Raw genomic sequence first — 21,095 nt, 5'->3', positions numbered from 1 at the left:
TCCAAAAAAAAACTTGGTTTAAGAATTTTAAGGACTTTCCATGTTCACTCAAGCTTCAAATTGCTGGCAAGTTTAGGTCTTTAACAGATGAGTTATCTAGGCTTCCAGTTTCACCATTGTCTTGGAACTGGATGGCTGTTAGTGGCAGAGTGGTGAACATTAAGTCCCAGATTTATCTGGGACACTTCAGCAAAGTACAAAATGCTAACCTTTTCCTAAAACATTTTCAGTAAGTTTTCTTTCATTAAGTTGCATCATATTCCACTGTTCTAGCAGATGAGTGACCATGACACCAAAAGCTAAATTTAAGTAACTGATTCAATTCTGTCTGCATGATGTCAAATTCACAGCTTGTATCCATCAGTACTGGGCACAAAGAAAAGAAAAGAAAAGAATCCTTGAAAAAATATGTTAAGAGTGTTTCAAGATTAATGTAGTAGCTAATTGACTCCATTATGTAACCAAGTACACTGTACTGTTCAACAAAGATGGTAATCCGACACACTGTAGACCTTCAAAAACATGTTTTCACCATGGTGCAATGAAATATTGCAATGGCTGGCTGAATCATCGCTTCAAAGGGAGATTACTCAGATATTAATCATGCTTTCTGACCGAGTGCCGAGAACTATCCATTCCACTGCTATATTCCATTACTGCAATGTGTATCATATATGCTTCTGAATGTTAGTGCTATGATGACTATTGTCCAACATGAAAATATCTTCCAGATCTAACAGTCTTAAGATAAAACCAGTGTTAGCAGATATATGTGAATTCTCATCTGTACAAGAATCTGAGAAACTCCACTCTGTGGCAAAACATGACATTTTCTTCTTCTTTTCTAAGGCCATTGTGATTCTCCAGCATCAGCAGAATAGGCGGAAGAGGGCCTCTTTTATTCCGTGTGGGGAAACTGCAGGCAGCTTCCAAAAGGGAATTGGGGAAGCTGAATGGAATTGGTTTGGGTTTGGTGAGACAGCAAAGAAAGTGAAATCCTCTTTAAGTTAGGTGTGCTGTGAGGGGCAGCAGATATGCCTGGTGTGGCTTGTGTTTAGGTGAAGAGGGCAAATTGCTGAGGATGTGGCAGCAATTTATTCCACCAAGCTACATTTTTTAAAGGTAATGTAGTCTATGGTATGGCTTGAGAGAACGAAGGGAATGAAAGAAGAAGCTGCAACGAGTTTTTTCTGTCATTCTGCAACAAATGCATGTACACATCTCCATCTGAGAGTTCCGAGAAAAGGCTGGGCCTTTTGAAGGTCAGGCAACAGCATGTTGAACATTGATCTGAACCATGTTCTCTGCTATAAACGACACAATGAAACAAGATTATAAATAGGATTATAAATACTTGAAACTCCATAGTGCTTATATCTGAGAGTATCCATGCCCTGGATCTTGCTATAAGATACACAACACCAGAGAAAACTAAAGAGTCCTATAATCTGCATATAGAAACCAGTAATGCAGCTGGAGTGATTTCTTGAAACCAAGACACTTTAAAGTATACCAATGGACCCGCAACAAGACATTGTAGTGTGAGTTCAGCATTCCAGCCAGTCATGCCCTTTCTAAGAGATTCCATTCCACACTCATGCCTCCTTTGTTTTTGGTTGGTTGGATTTTTTTGCTTTTCAAGACACTGACCATTCTGTGTCCTCATTTGGCTGTTGGGGAGGTTCCCCCATAGCATTTAAAACTTATTTTGGATTGCTACAAACCTTAATATTTCTCAAAGGGTGCTGATAGTTCCCTTTTTATAGTAGCCCTATTTTGTATATATATAATACAGTTGGCACTCAGCTGAGTTCATTATTAGAAGAAATGATTTCTCATGGTTCTCTTTCACCTGCCCCAATACCAATTCCCAAGTAGTCCTGCTAGATATCAGAGTTTATATAGATTATGCCACTTTTCCTCCATCATGAAAGTCTGTCTGACAGAGTGCAGCCTAGGATGGAGGTCAATTCCCTCAAGTAAAATCTTGAAAGGATGAACTCATTTGGTTTTACCCTGCAAAGCTCACTTGAATCAGATGGTCCACAGAGTGGTATAGTAAAACACTGAATAAGATTTTGCAGAAACATGAATATTAATGACAGTGACTCAAATATCAAATCAACACTGCATGCATATTCAGTTTATGGTAACCTATTCTTGAGCTGCTAGAGGGCCGCTACCTTGTTTCAAATGCCCAGTTCTGCTTAGGCTTCTCTCCAAAACCAGGCCTTGCCATTGCCCTAGGTTTTTCTGGTCGTCCCCTTCCCCTGGCCCCAGCAAAACCTTTGTTTTTAATAGCAGCATGAATACCAAAAACTCCACAGACAAAACTTTTCCTATTGCAGCATCTTCATGCCAAGAAACAGACCACCCATTAAATTTCTTCCTGGCATGCAGTTATTAAAGGAACAGGTATCCTCTCTCTCTCTCTCTCTCTCTCTCTCTCTCTCTCTCTCTCTCTCTGTGTGTGTGTGTGTGTGTGTGAGAGAGAGAGAGAGAGAGAGAGAGAGACCCACCACTTAGGGTGCCTAGATAAAAAGAAAGACAAGATTCCTATAATAGCAGAATAGAAAAAGGAATTTTGGCAGATTTATATGTATGTGAGCAAGCCATTGAGAGATTCCACTGCTCTAAATTCCTTCATTTGAATCTATCTGAAGCCCCAAATTCCAGGAAAGTGGCACATTACAGCAAAACCGAAAAAGTCTTGTGGCACCTTTAAAAATAACGGATTGTAGCAGGAGCTTTTCTGGACTTGGGTCCTAAATATTAAAAAAAAAAGTATCATCCACACCTCTATTACATGTTTGCCTTCAACGTGTGTCACCGGCTTTCTCTTTATGGAAAAACAATAGTCCTGTGATGCCTTAAAAACTATTGCATTAAGGGTGCAGTCCTGTGCATGTTTAGACAGAAATTAGTCCTACAACTCCCAACATTCCCCAAGAAGCACGAGGGGCTGCGGAATACTGGGAGTTGTAGGGTCGCCTTTAATCTGGCATAAATTTTGGTGGATACCTTCCCTCGGATGCATTGTTAATTTGAGGCGAACACTTCACGCATCTGATGAAGTGGGGCAGCGCCCATCAGAGCTTATGACACAACAAATATGTTCATCTTTTAGACGCCACAAGGCTCGCTGTTGCTTTTGGGCAAACAGACTTAAAGCGCAATCCTATGCATGTTTAGACACACCAAAAATGCCCTACAACGCCCAGCATCCCTCCTGGCCGGGGAATACCAGGAGTTGTACGATCTTTTTTCCCTGCCTAAACACCCATAGGATTGCGCCCTAATACGGCTACCATTGCGTATGGAAAAGGCAAGAGACGCCAGCGTGAAACCCGCACTGCCTCGCTGAGGCAGGAAGGGTGTAACTTGCTCTCTCCTTTGGTCATAATAACAGCCTGGTAGCGGGGCAACCGGGAAGGGAGGGCAGCGGTGGCAGCGGCACCATTTCCATTTCCAAGCGGCTCTGCCTCCGGTCTCGTTTCTTTCCGGGGGCAACTTTTACACGCCGGCAGAAGAGGGGCTGCGTTTGGGGAGCACTTGGCCTGAGCATGGAGCCGTCGGAGCGCGAGAGAAGCTCTCTCCTCCCGCCGATTAATGGGAGGGCGGCGGCGGCGGCGGCGGCGGCTCCTGCCTTGGTCCCCGTTGTCCCTCCCCGCTGGAGACCCAGGTCAGCTCGAATGGCACCGCCTGCTGGTAAGAACCGTTCCCGCGCCTTGCTCTGAGGGAAGAAGCGAGCTCTAGAATGGCCATAGCGCGCAAGGGCGCAAGAGAGCTTTTGTAAACCGCCCAGAGAGCTTCGGCTATGGGGCGGAATATAAATGTAATAAATACATAAATAAGGAACACAACCGGCGCGTTGGCCATCAAGAAGATTGCGTCCTCTTTGTTCACCTTGCCAGAGAAGCCTGCAAAACGCAGGGCAGGGGCAGGGTTGGGTTGGAATGAAATGAGCCCAGGCGGGGAGAGGGGGTTTGATTATGCAACGCGTAGTTGGCATGTTTCGTATATTTTCATAAATACGGTTGGAATATTTGGGATATTTTGTACAAGCTAGGAATGGCCAGGCTTTTGGGGGCAGACAGAGTGTTTTCGCACTAAATTCAGACCTATGAGAGCCGCTGTGGTCACAATGTTAGACTACTCCAGGGCTGGGGAATCCAGATGTTGTTGGACTCCAACTCCCATCATCCCTGATTGCTCGCACTAGTCAGTACTGACAAGAGCTGGACTCCAACAACATCTGGAGGGGTACAGTTTTCTCACCACTGGACTAAGATTTACAAGACCCAAGTTCAAATTCCATGAAGCTCACTGGATGACTTTGAGCCTTACTTTCCCCCTGACTAACCTGCCTCACAGGGTTGTTATGAAGATAAGATAGGGTGGGGAAGGCCGCTATGAGCTCCTTAGATGAAGGCCAGGGTAGATATGTGAATCTGGAAAGCTTCAGGGTGCAATCCTATGCATGTTTAGACATTTTTTAAAAAATAATAACCCTACAATTCCCAGCATGCCCCAGCCAGCAATGTCTAAATATGCATATGATTGCACACTTAAAAACACAACTTTGTTTATTTAACTAATAGAAATATATGCAAATGTCTTCCAGCATATTGCTTGTGCCTGTGTCGCAAGTCCGAACCCTGAAATTTAAGGGTACACAAAGCCCTTTGAATAAGAGATAGTCAGCAAGGGGGAGATCTCTTCTTATCAACTAACCTCCACTGTTTCACTCTTTAAAATTTGTCTTGGGGTTGGTTTTAAAATCGAAGAATTCCTGATTCCTTGAATCAGCTTGAGGGACTAACCTGGGTGCTGAAAAACCAGCAGAAGGGTAAAGGGCAAAGATGTGCTTCCTTACATTGATCTCCCTTTGCAGATTACAGCCTGGGTGGCTGCTTTAAATCAGGCAAAGAAAACATACAGGGGCGTGGGGGGACAGCACATGATTAATGTCATGAGTAATTCGAGAGGGAGTCCCAAATCCCTATAAGCCCTAAATCAGCAGCCCTAACAAATGTGCAAATTCTTTTCAAAGACAGAAAGCTCTGTAAACTGGTATGACTACAGCATGAAATATGTCAGGGGTAAGTAACCTGGTATCCTCCAGATCTTTTGGACTACAGCACCTATAAATCCCAGCCAGCATGGCCAATGATTGGGGACTACGGGAATTGTAGTCCAAAAGCATCTGGAGGGCACCATCGCTTCTCCGCCCGCACGTTTGTCCGTTGTTACTTCCTCTTTTGAAAGAGGAAGTAAACAACTTGCATGTGGCCCATTCAGTGGGCCGTTTTGATTGCACTGCTTCTCCTGCACACAACAGGAGTTAGTGGCAACTTCCATCTTTAAAAATGAATTGGACTTATTGGGGTGTCTTTTTGTCACATGAAGAAGGCTAGAAGGAGTGGGAGGCAGACAACGACGTGAGAGGGACCCGCGAAAATCCATGAGAGCTTAGTAATAAAACCCTTGTCTGATGGAGCTCTGTGAAAGGAATGAGATATGGCCAATGTAAACCCCAATGGAGTATCCATTTGCAGATGGGTGGGCTGGGTCACCAGAACAGTTAGGATTGCCAGCTTTTTCTGTCAGACTTCCAGTGCTCATAATAGCTACATTCAAGGCTGGTGCCAGAAGCCAGCACAGTGAGGCGTCTGCTGAGGCCCACATCCTAGCAGGAAGCCTACCGCCAACTTACAGAGCTTCCTGGCCCTGCTGCCTTTCTGTCTTGCTGTTGCCGTCGGTTCACCTGCCCTCCCCCGGCGTGCAAGCAGTGGTAAGGGCAAGGAAAAGGAGCAGCGTCTTCCGTTTGCCTTGTGCTCTCTGTGTGCTGAGTTGCAAACTGAGTCCACATGGAGAGAATAAGCCAAGTGGGCAGCAGTGACAGAGGCAAAGAGGAAGTGACCCACTCAGGACATCTTGTCCAAGGGCTCCCCGGAACCTGGAGCCAACAGTGTCTTTTGCCTGGAAAAGTTGTACCAATTGAATTTCTGCCTCTCGGGTATCTGTTATAGGCTAGGAAAAGTTTGTGACCATCTTAGAACAAATGGGATACTAATCTAGGACTTTGGTTCTACCCATTTGCAAATCTTGCCTTGTAGACAAGAACATTGCTTAATTTTGACCAAATGCACTTCTTTTACATCGTGGACTTGGCGCACAGTCTGTCTATGGGTGTAATCCGTTCAGAATTAAGTACTTCTAAATCCAATTGATTCACAGAACAAAACTTTAATTTATTTAATTTTTTTGAAGCATAGGTGAGAGAAAGTTTCTAGAGGGATCACCATCTTAAGGTGACTTTTATTGTGCAATCACACACACATGGAATTTTACAGGGGGTCCAGACATCATCAACATCTTCAATTTGTAGCCCATGTATTCCCACTGCTTGTTCTGTCTTTAAAAAAAAAAAAAAAAAAACAGGGGAAAAAATCTTTAAAGGCAGAAACCTATGCATGTTTCGATTAAAAAAAACTACAACTCCCAGCATTCCCCAGCAAACATAGCTGACCAGGGAATGCTGGGAGTTGTAGGCCTTCTTTCAGTCTAAACATACAAAGGTTGGCACCCTAAGGAAGAAAAGACGGAATAGCTGCACAATGTCCTTGGACTGTTAACGCTTGGAGCCATCTGTTTGGAAGCCTCCAGAAGCAGTTGCAGCAAAACAACAAAGTCCCTTGTGAAGGTGATCACGTTTTTATGGCATCTTTTGTAGGGTGACCATGTGAAAAGAAGGACAGGGCTCCTGTATCTTAAAAAGGGAATTTGTATCGAAAAGGGAATTTCAGCAGGTGTCATTTGTATGTATGCAACACCTGGTGCAATTCGCTCTTCATCACAACAGTTAAAGCTACAGGAGCCCTGCCCCTTTTGTATCTGGTCAAGAGGGCAGGGCTCCTGCAGCTTTAACTGTTGTGATGAAGAGGGAATTTCACCAGGTGCTGCATGCATACCAAGGACACCTGCTTAAATTCCCTTTTCTATGCAACTGTAAAGATACAGGAGCCCTGTCCTCCTTTCTAGATGGTCACCCTAGTCTTTTAAGCCATTCTCACTGTTCATTTTGCTCTTAAATGGATGGTTGCTATAAATCCATAACTGGAATAATGTGAACGGGCTCTTGCCACGTTGATTAAAAGAATAACAATTATTTGGGTGTTGTCTCTTTAAACCAAATCAGAATGAATCCAGAATGTTGCTTTCTATAAGTGCCAGTTGGCAGCTTTTGAGAGAGGAAAGGAAATGCAGAACAGGAAGTTTCGTGAACTGGCTGAACAGTAAGGGTGTTTTCTGTATCCTTAATGGAAGGATAAATGAGCTATCATGATAATCGTGCAACTAGCTGGTCATTATTTTAAGCAAACAGTCAGTGCCCTGTGGGGGGGTGGGATTCAGATAAGGAGCATGATGTGTGTGAGAGGAAGGTTTTGCCCCACTAATAGCGCTAATCTGGGCCCCACCCCAGGGGGCTGCTGTTTGCTTTGGGAAGAATGTTCTCATTGGTGCCAAGAGACTTGGAATAGTTTTAGAGAAATAGCTGAACTGTCATTTTTCTCATTATTGCTTAGTAAACATAAAAAAAATCAACCGGAGAGTGTTTAGAATTTATAGCACTTACAGATACTGTTTTCAGTAGGTAGCATAAAATGGGATCCTTATGAATCGACCATGAAACACGATTTTGTCTTTAAAACTGCAACAGACCCTGATGCAGATTGGTAAGATGACACTGATTTAATGAATTTAAACCTTTCCATCAGATTTGGAGGTGGTTGGGGGGTTTTGGTTTTGGTTTGTTGACATCTTAAACTCCTTTTATTATTGGGCCTGTTCAGATAACACACTAAACCGTGGTTAGGCCACTAATCGTTTTGCAGCAAAAGGTTAGTGAGCATGTTTAAAACGTGATTATGTAGTCACCATGGTTAGGAATGGTTCACACAACACACTAAGTTATGGTTTAGACAACATGCTAAGCTATTATGTAGGGTGACCATATGAAAAGGAGGATAGGACTCCTGTATCTTTAACAGTTGTATTGAAAAGGGAATTTCAGCAGGTGTCATTTGTATATATGGGGAACCTGGTGAAATTTCCTCTTCATCACAACAGTTAAAGGTGCAGGAGCTATACTAGAGTGACCAGATTTAAAAGAGGGCAGGGCACCTGCAGCTTTAACTGTTGTGATGAAGAGGAAATTTCACCAGGTTCCCCATATATACAAATGACACCTGCTGAAATTCCCTTTTCTATGCAACTGTTAAAGATACAGGAGCCCTGTCCTCCTTTTCATATGGTCACCCTATATTATGGTCTTGCCCTCCCTGGCCCCAATGCTGCACCAGGCACAACTAGAAAGAAAACAGCAACTTTTAAGAATGTTTGTTTAGGTTTTATTCAAGTTAATTGTTCTTTCGATTGAGAACGACTGCTTTCCCCCCTTTCTATTGTCATATTTTCCTCCATTGGTCTACTACCAAACTAGTCCTATAATGGCACTTTCCACATCAAAAACTTGCAGAGTAGGTTGAAAATATAGCTTTGCACAGCAATGTAAGGTGTCCATATGGAAAGGAGGACAGGGCTCCTGTATCTTAAAAAGGGAATTTGTATCGAAAAGGGAATTTCGGCAGGTGTCATTTGTATGCATGCAGCACCTGGTGAAATTCCCTTTTCATCACAACAGTTAAAGCTTCAGGCGCCCTGGCCCCTTTTGTATCTGGTCACTCTACTAAAGAGGGCAGAGCTCCTGCAGCTTTAACTGTTGTGATGAAGAGGGAATTTTATCAGGTGCTGCATGTATACAAATGATACCTGCTGAAATTCCCTTTTTTATTCAACTGTTAAAGATACAGGAGCCCTGTTCTCCTTTTCATATGGTCGGCCTAGCTATAGGCCAAACTACCTTTTATGTTACTCACACTTTTTAAAAGTCTGTGCTTAAGCAGGCCTCTCTTATTTTGAAGGAAAAGCAACCACATGAACTCCTCTGATCCAGAACGTGCTTCTGAGCTGTGCCATTTTCCTGCCGAAAATCACACCCACCCACCCCACACACAATTGCTATTTGCCCTGAAAGTTGTAGTTTACTGCAAACAGCTCATTTGGGGATGGAAATAAATAGCAGCCAGGGGTGTGTGATTTTTGGTGGGAAACCAGCATGAGGGTTAGAGTGGCCATATTTCCTGCTTTACAGAAGAAAGTCCTTTGCTTGATGGGCTGCCAGAAAAAGCCCTCTATTTGAGGGGCTCTCGAATCCAAGTCTGGTTTAAACCAGGGGTAGGCAGCCAACCTGGTGCCCTCCATATGTTTTGGGCTGTAAGTCCCAGTCTGGCCAAAAGTCAAGGATTATGGGATTTGTAGTCAAAGACTTCTAGAGAGCACCAGTTGCTTACCACTGATTTAGATAACTGAAGTTTTATTGCATTTGTCTGTACTGTACTGTACTTAAAATAGGAGCAGAATAGGTTGGAAGATAACTGCGAGTTTAATTTGTTTAAAGGTGCTGGATGTGATTGTTTATATGGCTTCTTGTAGCGCCAGAGCAGGGAGAGGACATGTCATTCCCTTTCACGTAGCTGAACCGACTGGAAGGAATATCTACAGAGATGAGTTCTGTTGGAAGCCTTATTCCAAGGCACAGCCTATAAGGAGTGGGTCCGCGTCAGGAATAAGGAGAAATAATCCTCAGCCTGGAGATGTAAGAAATGCAGTTGTTGTCAACACTCATTTGAAATTCCCCCTTTTTTTTACAGCTGCTTTTTCATCCATGTTACATGTGCTTCACATTCCATATCGTATTGCAGTTTCATTTTGGAAATGCTCCTCAAAGAGGATAGGAACTTAGGAAGTTGTGTTATTCTGAGTCAGACCATTGGTCCATCTAGCCCAGTATTGTCAATACTGACTGACAGCAGCAGCTCCCCAGGGTTTCAGGCAGGATTTTTGCTGCCCTACCTGGAGATGCTGGGGATCGAACCTGGGACCTTGTGCATGCAAAGCAGGTGCTGTATCACTGAGCCGCAGCCTGTTTCTATAGGGGAGGAAGAAAGGAAAGACTTAGCAACAAGAAATATGCAGCCCCACCCTCATTGAATCCAACGAGACTCTAAAAGGTGGTGAACTTCTTTCATCCCAAATTCCATTTTGGGGAAAGGTGGGCCTAAAATGCTGGCATATTTTAGCTTAAAGTTCTTACTGCCAGTCACTAAGCCTTAGGAGAGGCTTCTCTTCCGTATCTGAAACAAGCTGAAATTACATGAAGAAGATAGCAGCGACTACATGGCCCATACAGTTCAATGGGAACAGCGCCCTCTAGTGGACGTTTTATAGCGCCACTTTGACTGCACAAGGCAGGAAATCCTGACAAATACCGAATTATTTCAGAAGAGTCGGGTTTTCTGTGGCTTAATTTATGACGCTTAAACAGGGAAATGGAGCAGGAAACACACAGGAGCTGATGTTGTCAAAATGACCCGTGTACATCCATGAGTGGCCAGTTACCAGCTTGCTATAAAACACTTGTTTAAAGAAGCTCTTAGTCAAACAACCAAGGCAGCTGTAGTGCTGAATATGCATAGTGCTGAATACGCACATAGTGCACATGTGACTGTGTGCACTGCTATTCTACTGATGTACAAAATTGTACCCATTTATGTTATTGTACACATACTAGCAATGAGCAATATTGCATATGCTTATTCTACATTGCTATTAATGTGCAATAGTGATGAGCAGAAGATAGATCTCAATGCACTGTAGACTTTTAAGTCATCCCTGTCCAGGAAAGGCCAGCCATATACATGCACTGCTAACTTCCCGATTAGACTACTGCAATGCATTCTACGTGGGGCTGCCCTTGAAGACAACTTGGAAGTTGCAGCTAGTGTAAAATGCAGCAGCTAGATTGCTGACTGGAGCATTTCATAGAGACCATAGAACACTGGTCTTAAAGGAATTGCACTGGCTGCCAATACGTTTCCAGTTGGAATTCAAGGTGTTGGTAACAACATTTAAAGCCCTACATGGCTTGGGATCACAATACTTGAGGAAGTGCCTCTCCCTATATCTGCCTGCCCAAGACCTGAGATCTGTTGGAGGAGCCCTTCTCTGTGTCACACCAATGCAAGACATATGCTATGGTGGGACATGGGAGAGGGCTTTCTCTGTTGTGGCACCCCGACTGTGGAATACCATCCCCCTAGGGGGGAATCTACACTACTGCTTTTAAAGCGCTTTGAAAATGGTTTGAAACCTGTATATGCAGTGTGTCCTGGGCCCCAACAGTTGTCAAAACTGTTATAAAGCGCTTTAAAGCAGTAGTGTAGATCCCCCCCTGGAGGCCTGACTGGTGCCGGCACTGGCTTCATTTCAGTGCCCGGTTAAGACATGGCTTTTTAACAAAGCCTTTGATGGCTAAATCCACCAGCCTGCACACTGTCTTGTTTTAATTGGATTTTACTGCTTTAAAATTTCACATTGGTTTTAACACATTAATGATTTAATTTGTTTTAGAATTATATATTTATTGTTCTATTTTATATGTATAATTTTATCTGTATGTCGCCCTGAGATCCTTGTGATATAGGGTGGGATAGAAATGTTTTAATAAATAAATAAATAATCAGCAAAGATTATTTGCTGAATCAAATAACATAGCATGAATCAAATAACCTTCTCTCCTTAAATTATACTGCTTAAATGAAGAAAGCTTTGTGTAAACAGGAGTGGAAGTTTGTGTGGAAGGACTGTAAGGTCTTCACTTCTGATACTCAAACCAAATTCCTGGGCTCAGAATGTTTTAATTCAAAGCGAATGTCTTTTACTTGAGGCTCTGGTTGGTGAATTTCAGGGTTCTAGTTTTAAAATTAAAAATATAGTAAATCCCATAAGCCTGAGGTATCCCCCACCTCCGCAGTACAACATTATTAAAGCAGGAGGGACCTCAAGTGGAGTAGGAAAGTAGCTAGGATTTGCAGAGTTGGAAGCAAAACCCCACACGAAAGGAAAGGAAAGTGATGTCTATTGCTAGAGATCATTGCAAAGGTAGATATCTATAAAATCAGGCTTTAAAAAATCAAAGCAGGGAATTAGTATCTAATGGAAGAGATAAAATGGCCAAAAGGGAGAAGTGCTCACGTTCATAGGTATCTTCTAGAGACAGAAAAAATCAAATTGTTAAAGAAAAAATAGTATTAAAGTTGAAGATCTGTTTATGTGAAATACATTTTTAAATCCAAATTTAAATTTTAATATGTAGTCTTTTTCTTCTGTGTGTTCTTAGCGTTTCCTGATTTGGCAAATGCCTCGAGAAGAAACATTGTTACCTACGGACAGCGTTTCACCTTGGGCAAAACCTGTTACTAAACAGGAGGTTGAGGAAGTACTAAAACAGCAGTACAAAACAGCATATGCAAGAGATTATTTAGGGATACAACCAAGTAAGGACTTTAGCTTCCCCTCCTTCTTTTGAAATAATGTAATAAGGATCATGTTGAGGTTCACGGCTCTTTCATGTTTCATCCAGGGACATAACACAGCCTATTTTGTGGCAAGAAAGACAGTATTTAGCTTAGGTTCTATATGTCCTTTTCCATTCCCTCCACCTATGAGCAGAAACACTGCAGAGGTAAGCAAACAATATGCATTCCCACTTCCTAGCAAGTTAGATTAGGAGTCCCCAACCTTCTTGGGTCAGTGGGCACATTTGGGCACACTGTTACAAAATGGCTGACATGGCGGCTTGTCCATTCATAGAAAAGCTATCATGGTGGACATGACCAATCACAAAACACTCATTTACAAGAAAGCAAATTGGTGAGACTATAGGAAAAGTAACTTTCCCAAGAACCCAAGTACAAGGTAAAGGTGAGGTCTGGGTGCCACAAAGGGCCGCACTGAAGGCGGGGGGGGGGGAGAGGGGAGGGGCATTTGTGGCCCATCCCTGAACTTGGGTTCTGAATCAAGTTTAGCTACAACTGAAGCTGTTCTGCTTTAGGCTAATTATGGTTCAGTATCCGGTTCGGCCAGTTCAATTCTTGTACATGTAAAGACATGTAAATATAAGACATGCTATTTATCACTCCCACACAGTCTCTTGAACATCAATTTAAATAAATAATAAATAAATTATTAGTCACATCATGAAACCAGGATCCTACCACCACCGTTTTGCTCAATCACATTCACACACCACCTATTGTGATGATGCCCTGAGTGCCTCGGAGGAAGGGTTGGATAAAAATGTAATAAGTAAATTGTGGCATAGTCAATATAGTTTGAGTTATGAGCAATAGAAGTCACACAGCCTATAGTTTCAACATACTAAATCAGTTTTGTGAAGGTGGTACCCCTGTCTCCTTGATCTCATCTGGCATTTGTCAATCAGTTCATCTATCTATGAGATACAATGTGAACCGTAGGTAGTCTGCCAGTATTGTAGGAGCTTTCATTGTTTCCATGTGGACTACAGTCCTGTTAGTGACTAGGAACACATAGGACTAACAGAGCTATCCCATACAGGTCTGCTAAGCCCGTCATACGACAGGTGTAGAGGAGCAATCTGGTGAGGAGGTTAGTGGTTTTTGGCCCCTCTGCTAGGCCGGAAGCTCCTGGCAGTTATCTTTCTTCGGAACTTGGAGCTTCCATAGAAGGCCGCAGTTCCAAGAAATGTCACTAGATGGCACCAGAGGGCAAAACCTAGAAGTGGCTTGGAGGCGCCCTCTGGCCTTCTATCTTGGAACTTCCCTAGGCGGCAGTTATTTTTCTTGGAACTTCCATAGAAGGCCCTGTGAGCTCAGAATTTTAAAACATGCAAATAGGAGAGAATGCAGAGGCAGTGGATTGGCCTATAAGTGCAAATAGGAGAGAACATGCAAATGGCCTATAAGTGCAAATAGGAGAGAACAATAGGAGAGAACATGCAAATAGGAGAGAAGGCAGAAGCAGTGGATTGGCCTACTGGTTGGCGATGTCATTGTGACATCACCAACCAGTAGGCCAATCCACTGCCACTGCCTTCTCTCCTAGTTGCATAACTGGCTTGGAGGAGGCCTCTGGACTTTTATATATAATGTAGATAAGTACCATGCAGGATCAGACCAAGGGTCCATCTAGTCCAGCACTCTGTTCACACAGTGGCCATCCAACTATTGACCAGGGACCCACAAGCAGGACACAAGAAGTAAGCCCTGTTGTGTTTAATGGGACTTACTCTCAAATATAGGTATATTGGATTGCAGCATATCTGGGTTTATGCCATTTCCTTTTCACCTGATTCTCCCCCCACCCCAATGCCCTGGAAGGAATTGATTAGATCCTTATATTTTCTATGACATTACTGTCTAACCTTTACAGGTGCTGCAAAAGTTAGTGCACCTGCACCTCCAGATTGGAAGAAATTAGTCCCAAGACCTCCAGATACTGAATCCAGGCATCATTATGGGCCCCAAGCCCATGCTTCTGACTTAATGGACTTTACTTGGAAATATGGATGTAATGCAAAGCGCCACATTCCAGTGAAAGGCGCTGGTGAGAATTACCTTTGGGCACAACAACGTGTGAAACTTTGAGTTTGTTGGGTGCAACTTGTGGAATTTGGTTCATTGAACTCCATTTCCTTGCCAACTTAGGCATTCAATACTCTCAAGGTCACCTCTGCTTACATATTCCATTAGGGATCCTGAGGTTTCCCTAGAAAATGAGGAAATGGAGTCTGGTACTCGGAAGGGTCACTTTGACGCGGTGGAAAGTGTGTGGAAATTAGAGTGCAGTTCTGTGGCCCCTAGATGGTAAATGACAGATTATGGAATAGGGATGGGCAAACAAGCGAAGGCAAACAAGGATTCTCTGAACATCGTCTCGCTGATCATCTCATGCCCAATTCCAGTTTGTGATTGCTGCTTGCTTTCTGCAAATGGGAGATTTACGCAAATTGACTGAAGTTTGCACAAATTTCCTGCATAGACTAAAGCAATGCTGATTCAGCCCGCTGAGCGAATTTACGCAAATTAGGAAATTTGCACAAATTGAAATGGGAATCGGAAACGAGATGAATGTAAGCAGGTTCTCAACAATTTGTGAAAAACTTGCTCCTATGTTTTGTGAGCAAAACTGGATCCTTATAAATCCCTACCATGGAATGCTGGGGATATCCCCCTCCGAGGAGGAAATCTTGAGTGGGAATCCCCCTCCTATCTCAGCTCGCTCCTCCCTGCTGCTGTGGAAAGCTCTGCCGTGGATGGCTCCCCCTGAGCTCTGAGTTCTGACTTCGGAAAGAGGATAGAGAGGGAGGGATGGGGTGTGTCTGTGAGTGCGGCAGGGAAGGATGAGGAGAGGCCATAGTTCTGCTAGATCCAAAGGCCTTTCAGCCACCATCCCTGCCCCTGGCAAGGTCAGTGTGTTAGATGGGGTCAAAGGGCCATCTAACAGTGGCTCTCAACCTTTTTTGCTCCATTCCCCCTTACACCATTGTTTAGAATATAATTCCCCCTTCCCAAGATAATCTAACTCAAAAGGTACATTCCAAATAATATGCGTATAATATTGGAAATCTTTTATTTTTTTCTATATTAGTCCCATTTAAAGAGGCAACGCAAAGCATGGCCCTTTTTACATTCTCAGCTCCCATGCTTTGTGTTGCCCCTTTAAATGGGAAGCTTGAAACTTCTAGGATTGTGAGGGAGGGAGGGAAAAGAGAGCAAAGGCCTGGCTTTTGCAGACGACATGACACTTTTCTGGGACATTTTTACTAACGTGTAGGAAGACATAATCTACAGGACATCATACTTTGCTGAATAGTGGTCCCAATTCCCCCCCCCCAGAACCCTAAAATCCCCCCTCCTTGTTGAGAACCCATGATCTAACTCAAAAAGGCTTTTGGGAGGACAAAGAGGCTAAAAAAGCCTCCAGCCCTGCTGAGTTCATGCCGGCAGAGTGTTGGCTGCTCAGAACACCGTGACGTCACAATGCCCCATCAGCGAGGTGACTATCCTGTAGGATTTCACCTTTAGAGTTAAGAGGAGCTGAATATGGACTTCCTCAGTTTTGGAACACCCTCTCCAGGGAGATATGTACAACCTAACCACTGCTGGCTTTTAAAAACACACCCTGAAAATGTGTGAATTCCAGCTTGCTTTGTGAAGGCAGCGTGACCTGAAAGTGGGTTGAAAAATATTTTCAAGAAATATAATAATATGGCAGAGGAGATGCCAGGCTTTTTCTCACTCAGATGCTGCTGCTTCTCGTGGCCTGCCTCTTGCAGCTCCTGATGACTCTATGGAAAAAGACTGAGGCTCTCCAAATCGTATGCTCTCTTCCCTTGTTTCTCCCACTAATCTCATTTATTTTATTTATTTATTTATTACATTTTTATACCGCCCAATAGCCGAAGCTCTCTGGGCGGTTCACAAAAATTAAAACCATCATAAGACAACCAACAAGTTAAAAACACAAATACAAAATACAATATAAAAAGCACAACCAGGATAAAACCACGCAGCAAAATTGATATAAGGTTAAAATACAGAGTTAAAACAGTATAATTTAAATTTAAGTTAAAATTAAGTGTTAAAATACTGAGTGAATAAAAAGGTCTTCAGCTGGTGATGAAAGGAGTACAGTGTTGGTGCCAGGCGGACCTCTCTGGGGAGCTCATTCCACAACCGGGGTGCCACAGCGGAGAAAGAAGGAAAAATCTCACAAGTTTGTATCCTGGTAGCAAAAGGATTGAGCTAGCATGGATGAGCAGTATGACACAGGGATCTCTGCTCTCCTGCACTAGGGCCTGGGACCCAACAATGCTGCCTCTCCCGTTGCCATCTGAGCCCCTGTCCGGTGCTGCTCCTGCTTGCTGCATGCCACCCTCCCCAGGACACGTTTTCCCCAGTGACAGTTATGGGAGCCAATCCACTCCTTTCTCTATTTTGTAGTGGGCAGCTTCCATCTTAGATTTCAATGCCTGGAGTTGTGATGACGGCAGGGGATGCAGCAGCACTGGGCAGAGATCTTCAGGTGGACAACCTGCCACATCTTTGCAGGCACCACTTTCATGGCCTGTGAGCCAGAGCTTTCCAAACAAAGAGCATCAGAATCTAAGGGGCATGGGTGAAAGGGAAAGATAGAGAATGAATGACTCCTACTTGGTGCTTCACATGTCTCTTCCTGGCTTGTCTTCACAGTTCCTTCGGTGTCATTTGCTCAAATCTGGAATCATGAACACACTAAACAGCTGTCCACGTACCAAAGAGATTTTGGGACAGATTATCTTGATGTGGTATCAGTTTTGAATTCTCTAGACCCAGAAGAAGTTAAAGCATATGTGGATAGAGCCCCTAATCCAGGTAGGTGAGAGAAAGAGAGAAACAGGGAGTTTCTCACCCCAAGCAACATCACCCCAAGCACTGGTGATGCTAAAAACGCTAAGACTTCCTGGACATCAAACTTCATTTCATATGTGTGGCAAGCATTCTGATCGTTGCATTTGCAAAATTCTTGTTGCCTCTGCATTGCCTGGCTAAAAGAACTACTCAACAGTTCTGAGGCATACAGTATGCAGTATCAAACGCTGTTGATCCTGGGTGTTTGTCTACCTGCACTGTAAATAGGGAAGACGGCAGGACCAGCATAAGTTGAACGGCTGACATGCTCCAGTTACTCATTATATTTGCATGCTCTCCTATCACCAAGGAGAATTAGACCGGTATAAGTGGGGCCCTGCAACAAAGTGTTGCAGTACATCCCAGGCGTATGCATTACCTGAGTCTCCGGCTGAGGGAGTTGGAAACAAACATTGGCTTCAAACACAAGACTCTCAATGCTAACTTTATTAATGTGCAAATGTGTTTATATGTGTTTTGGTTTTAGTTTTTGAACATTTGGAAGTAAAACCATTCTGCATGCAAGTCAATGGTGCACGAGGCTTCTTCATGTAATTGGGTTTTGGATTTTGGCCTGGGAGGAGGTCCGAGGGGGCAATTTGCATAGATTGGCTATTGCTGCAACCTGAGAGGTATGGGAGGTTTTTGACTGAAGGTCCAAACCAGCTTCAGGCCTACCTCTGGCCTGCATTATTACCAATGGACTACACTGCAGGGCTGCTGTAGCTACTCTCTCAGCACAGGCCTGTAACTTGCAATAGGGGTATAAGTGAACAACACCACAGGATTGTTGCATGCTACTATCTTGGCCCTGGGTGCAATGTGGGGATAAAAGCAATGGATAACATTGCAGAGTTGTAAGCAACTCTTTCCACCTTCAGGCCAACTCCTAACCTGCGATAGAAATTGAATACCTCTGGGCAAGACTGCTGGATTATTGTCAACCAATTAGAGCCTGACCCTCAGTATTAAGTGTAAACCGCGGTTTTGTGAACCGCCCAGGGAGCTCCGGCTATTGGGCAGTATAGAAATGTAATAAATAAATAAATAAATAAATAAACTGTGCTGCAGGGATGTCAGAAGCAAAACTCTCCCAATTACAGATGCTTCCAACCTGCAATATGGAAACAATGGTCTGCATTTACTTAGGAATTTTCATTAGCAGGGGTACTTTTTTTAAAAAAAATATTGTTTTGTATTAAATAAGAATTAAGCTATACTTAATATGCTATACATATTTAGACGGGGGGAAATCCAGCTATGCTGACTGGGGAAGGTGGAAGTTGTAGGACTTTTTTCTGTCTAAATATGCATTGGATTGTGCCTTGAATAACTCCTTTAAAACTAAGTATTCAGCACCTACAGAAACCTAATTCACAAAAGGTGAACTCTCTCTTCCCCACCAGACAACTCATCCCCCAACCCATATCTTTTTCTCTCACACTTTCTCTCTTCCCAGTTCTCTCTGAAGCAATTCCAGCTGCCAGTAAGAAAATGTGTTATCATAAAGGGGGGGGGGGGGAATGTGGGAGGCGAAGGGAACCTCAGCGGGTACCAGGGAAGGTGTCCTGGGGAGCACTGTGCCCACGGGCATCGTCTTGGCTACCCCAACACTAATGTGTTGAACAAACGTTACAGCAGATAAATATGGAAGGTGCTTGAAAACTAAAGCAAAGCAGACCGACCACCTGAATTATGGGAAGGGTGAGAAGCACAGTGTTCAATCCAGAGGCGGTGGCAAATGACTACAGCTCACCCTGCAACAGAAACATTTAAAGCAGCTCCTTTTCCGGATGCATCTGCCATGTTTTGGTTTGCCCTGGGGCAAATTGCTCTTCACAGAAGAAGCAAGCAAATTCCTCTTTTTATCTTTTCTACTCTAAAGGAAGTAAAGGATTTCAAATCTGGATTGTAATCCTAGCATGTTGGCTTTAACCTACTTAGAGTAGATCCACTGAAATAAATAAGTTAGTCATGACAAACTTGAATTGCATTCATTTCAAGGTGTCTACTCTAAGTAGGACTTACATTTGATTTTGCCTGGGGGGGGGTCCCCCCCACACCTGCAGTCTATATTGGACTCCATCACACCTATTTTTTTTCCTCTTGTTTGTCTCTGTGTTTTTTACCTCCATTTCATAAGCACTGCAAGGGCTCCCTCACACACAGTCCCTTTAAGGTGGGTTTTCGCTTGTTTGCTTTTCCAGTCCAGCCTGCCCCTTCTCCTTCCTCCTCCAATTCATTGGTTGTGGTACTCTGATGGGCGTGAGCTCTTCCCCCCCCCCCTCGCTCTGGCTTTGTCATCTAGCAATTACTTTTAAGGTTTCATCTGTGCTCCATTTCTGTGGGCAATGGGGGGGGGGACAGTTGGAGCATTAAAAAGTCCATTCAACCGATTAACAAGTCCCTACAATGACTGTGCTGGAGGAGGAGACCCACTTCACCCTCCCCTTTCATCATCAAGACTCCATTAGCACACACCACCAGCAAAAGAAAAAACAAGAAGGGGAAATAATCCAGACATTCCCCGCACCAAAATAAAACGCAATAAAGGGGGGAAGGGGAGAGATGAGTGCAGGACAGGGACAACGTCATGTGAGTACCATGCTGCAAATCCACATACCAGGAATGGCGAGTGTGCGATAAATTGGGAGGAAATGTCCCTTTGGGGACAAATGGCAGCTTTGGAGAGGGGCTATTTTCATGAGGACCACAGCAGGTGAGGAAAGAATTATATTCTCCCTCTCCTCTCCTGCTGTGATCCCAGTAATAATCAGTTCCAGCTATTTCCATTTTTAAAAAATGCAGGTTAAATGCAAGTATCCATTTAGGGTGCAATCTTATGCATATTTAGACAGAAAAAAAGTTCTGCAGCTCCCAGCATGTGAGTTCCATGGGGGAAAGTTAGGATATACATGTAACAAACAAATCGTAAAGATCTTGTTGCATGGGAATAGGCTTATCTTAGAACAGACTAGCTTTCTAAAGCAATGAAGGAGGGAATCCTATGCATGTTTAGACAGAAAAGCATCCTACAATTTCCAGCAAGCCCCAGCCAGGGCATGCTGGGAATTCTAGGATGCTTTTCTGTCTAAACATGCATAGGATTGTGCTCTTAACGTCACATCTAGTGTGGCCCTTTGACAAGGCACTGTTTTCCTGTTCTGCTATGAAATAATTTCTCAGCGTTCAATTTTTCTGAATGTTCACGCTTAGTGATAACCTTTCTTTCCATTGTTTGTGCAGAAAAATCAATCCTTCAGAACTTCCTTGACAAGGTCAGTAGGCAAATGCCATCCCAGCGGCCGTCTTCTACAAAGAAGCCAGGAGAAAATCAAGTCAAATGCAGCTTATAGCTTTCTGGAGAAAATTCAGCAATACTCAGGGTGGCTGAATCACAATCGAATACCCTTACAGTCCCTCTTAAAAGCAAAACCACTTGAAGAGCTACAGCCAGTTTTCTTTTACTCCAGGGTTTCTTTTGCAATTATAAAAGACTATAGTAGTACTACCACCTCACTGACCTTGGAAAAATAGTATAGATTCAGGAACTTTCATTTCTATCACAGAAGATACTGCATGTTTATATATTTCAAATGAAATCTCTCTTGACCTGGTTCCTGTTGCATTGAAGATTTGATTTCTCCACCCTGTTATTTTCTCCTTGTTACAATGCAATTTTGAGAAACCGATTTAAAT

General features: G+C 43.4%; 1 protein-coding gene across 1 annotated transcript; it reads left to right on the top strand.

Moving 5' to 3' along the window:
• The first annotated feature begins 3,563 nt into the window (after positions 1–3,563).
• On the top strand, positions 3,564–21,095 carry TEX26 (testis expressed 26). Its single transcript, XM_063127000.1, has 7 exons — positions 3,564–3,708; positions 7,655–7,739; positions 9,559–9,721; positions 12,305–12,461; positions 14,377–14,550; positions 17,199–17,360; positions 20,643–21,095. The coding sequence occupies exons 1-7, from the start codon at positions 3,564–3,566 to the stop codon at positions 20,750–20,752; spliced, it is 996 nt and encodes a 331-aa protein (XP_062983070.1). The 3' UTR covers positions 20,753–21,095.

The sequence above is a fragment of the Elgaria multicarinata genome, chromosome 5 (genome assembly GCF_023053635.1).
Source record: "Elgaria multicarinata webbii isolate HBS135686 ecotype San Diego chromosome 5, rElgMul1.1.pri, whole genome shotgun sequence".
Lineage (NCBI taxonomy): Eukaryota > Metazoa > Chordata > Lepidosauria > Squamata > Anguidae > Elgaria > Elgaria multicarinata.
The sequence above is the reverse complement of the archived record's forward strand: the minus strand, read 5'-3'. Positions and strand labels throughout refer to the sequence as shown.

Coding starts and splice junctions, on each gene's coding strand:
- TEX26 (XM_063127000.1), top strand. CDS start 3,564: ATGGAGCCGTCGGAGCGCGAGAGAAGCTCTCTCCTCCCGCCGATTAAT. Junction 14,551..17,198: donor CATTCCAGTGAAAGGCGCTG/GTGAGAATTACC, acceptor TTGTCTTCACAG/TTCCTTCGGTGTCATTTGCT. Junction 17,361..20,642: donor GGATAGAGCCCCTAATCCAG/GTAGGTGAGAGA, acceptor TTGTTTGTGCAG/AAAAATCAATCCTTCAGAAC.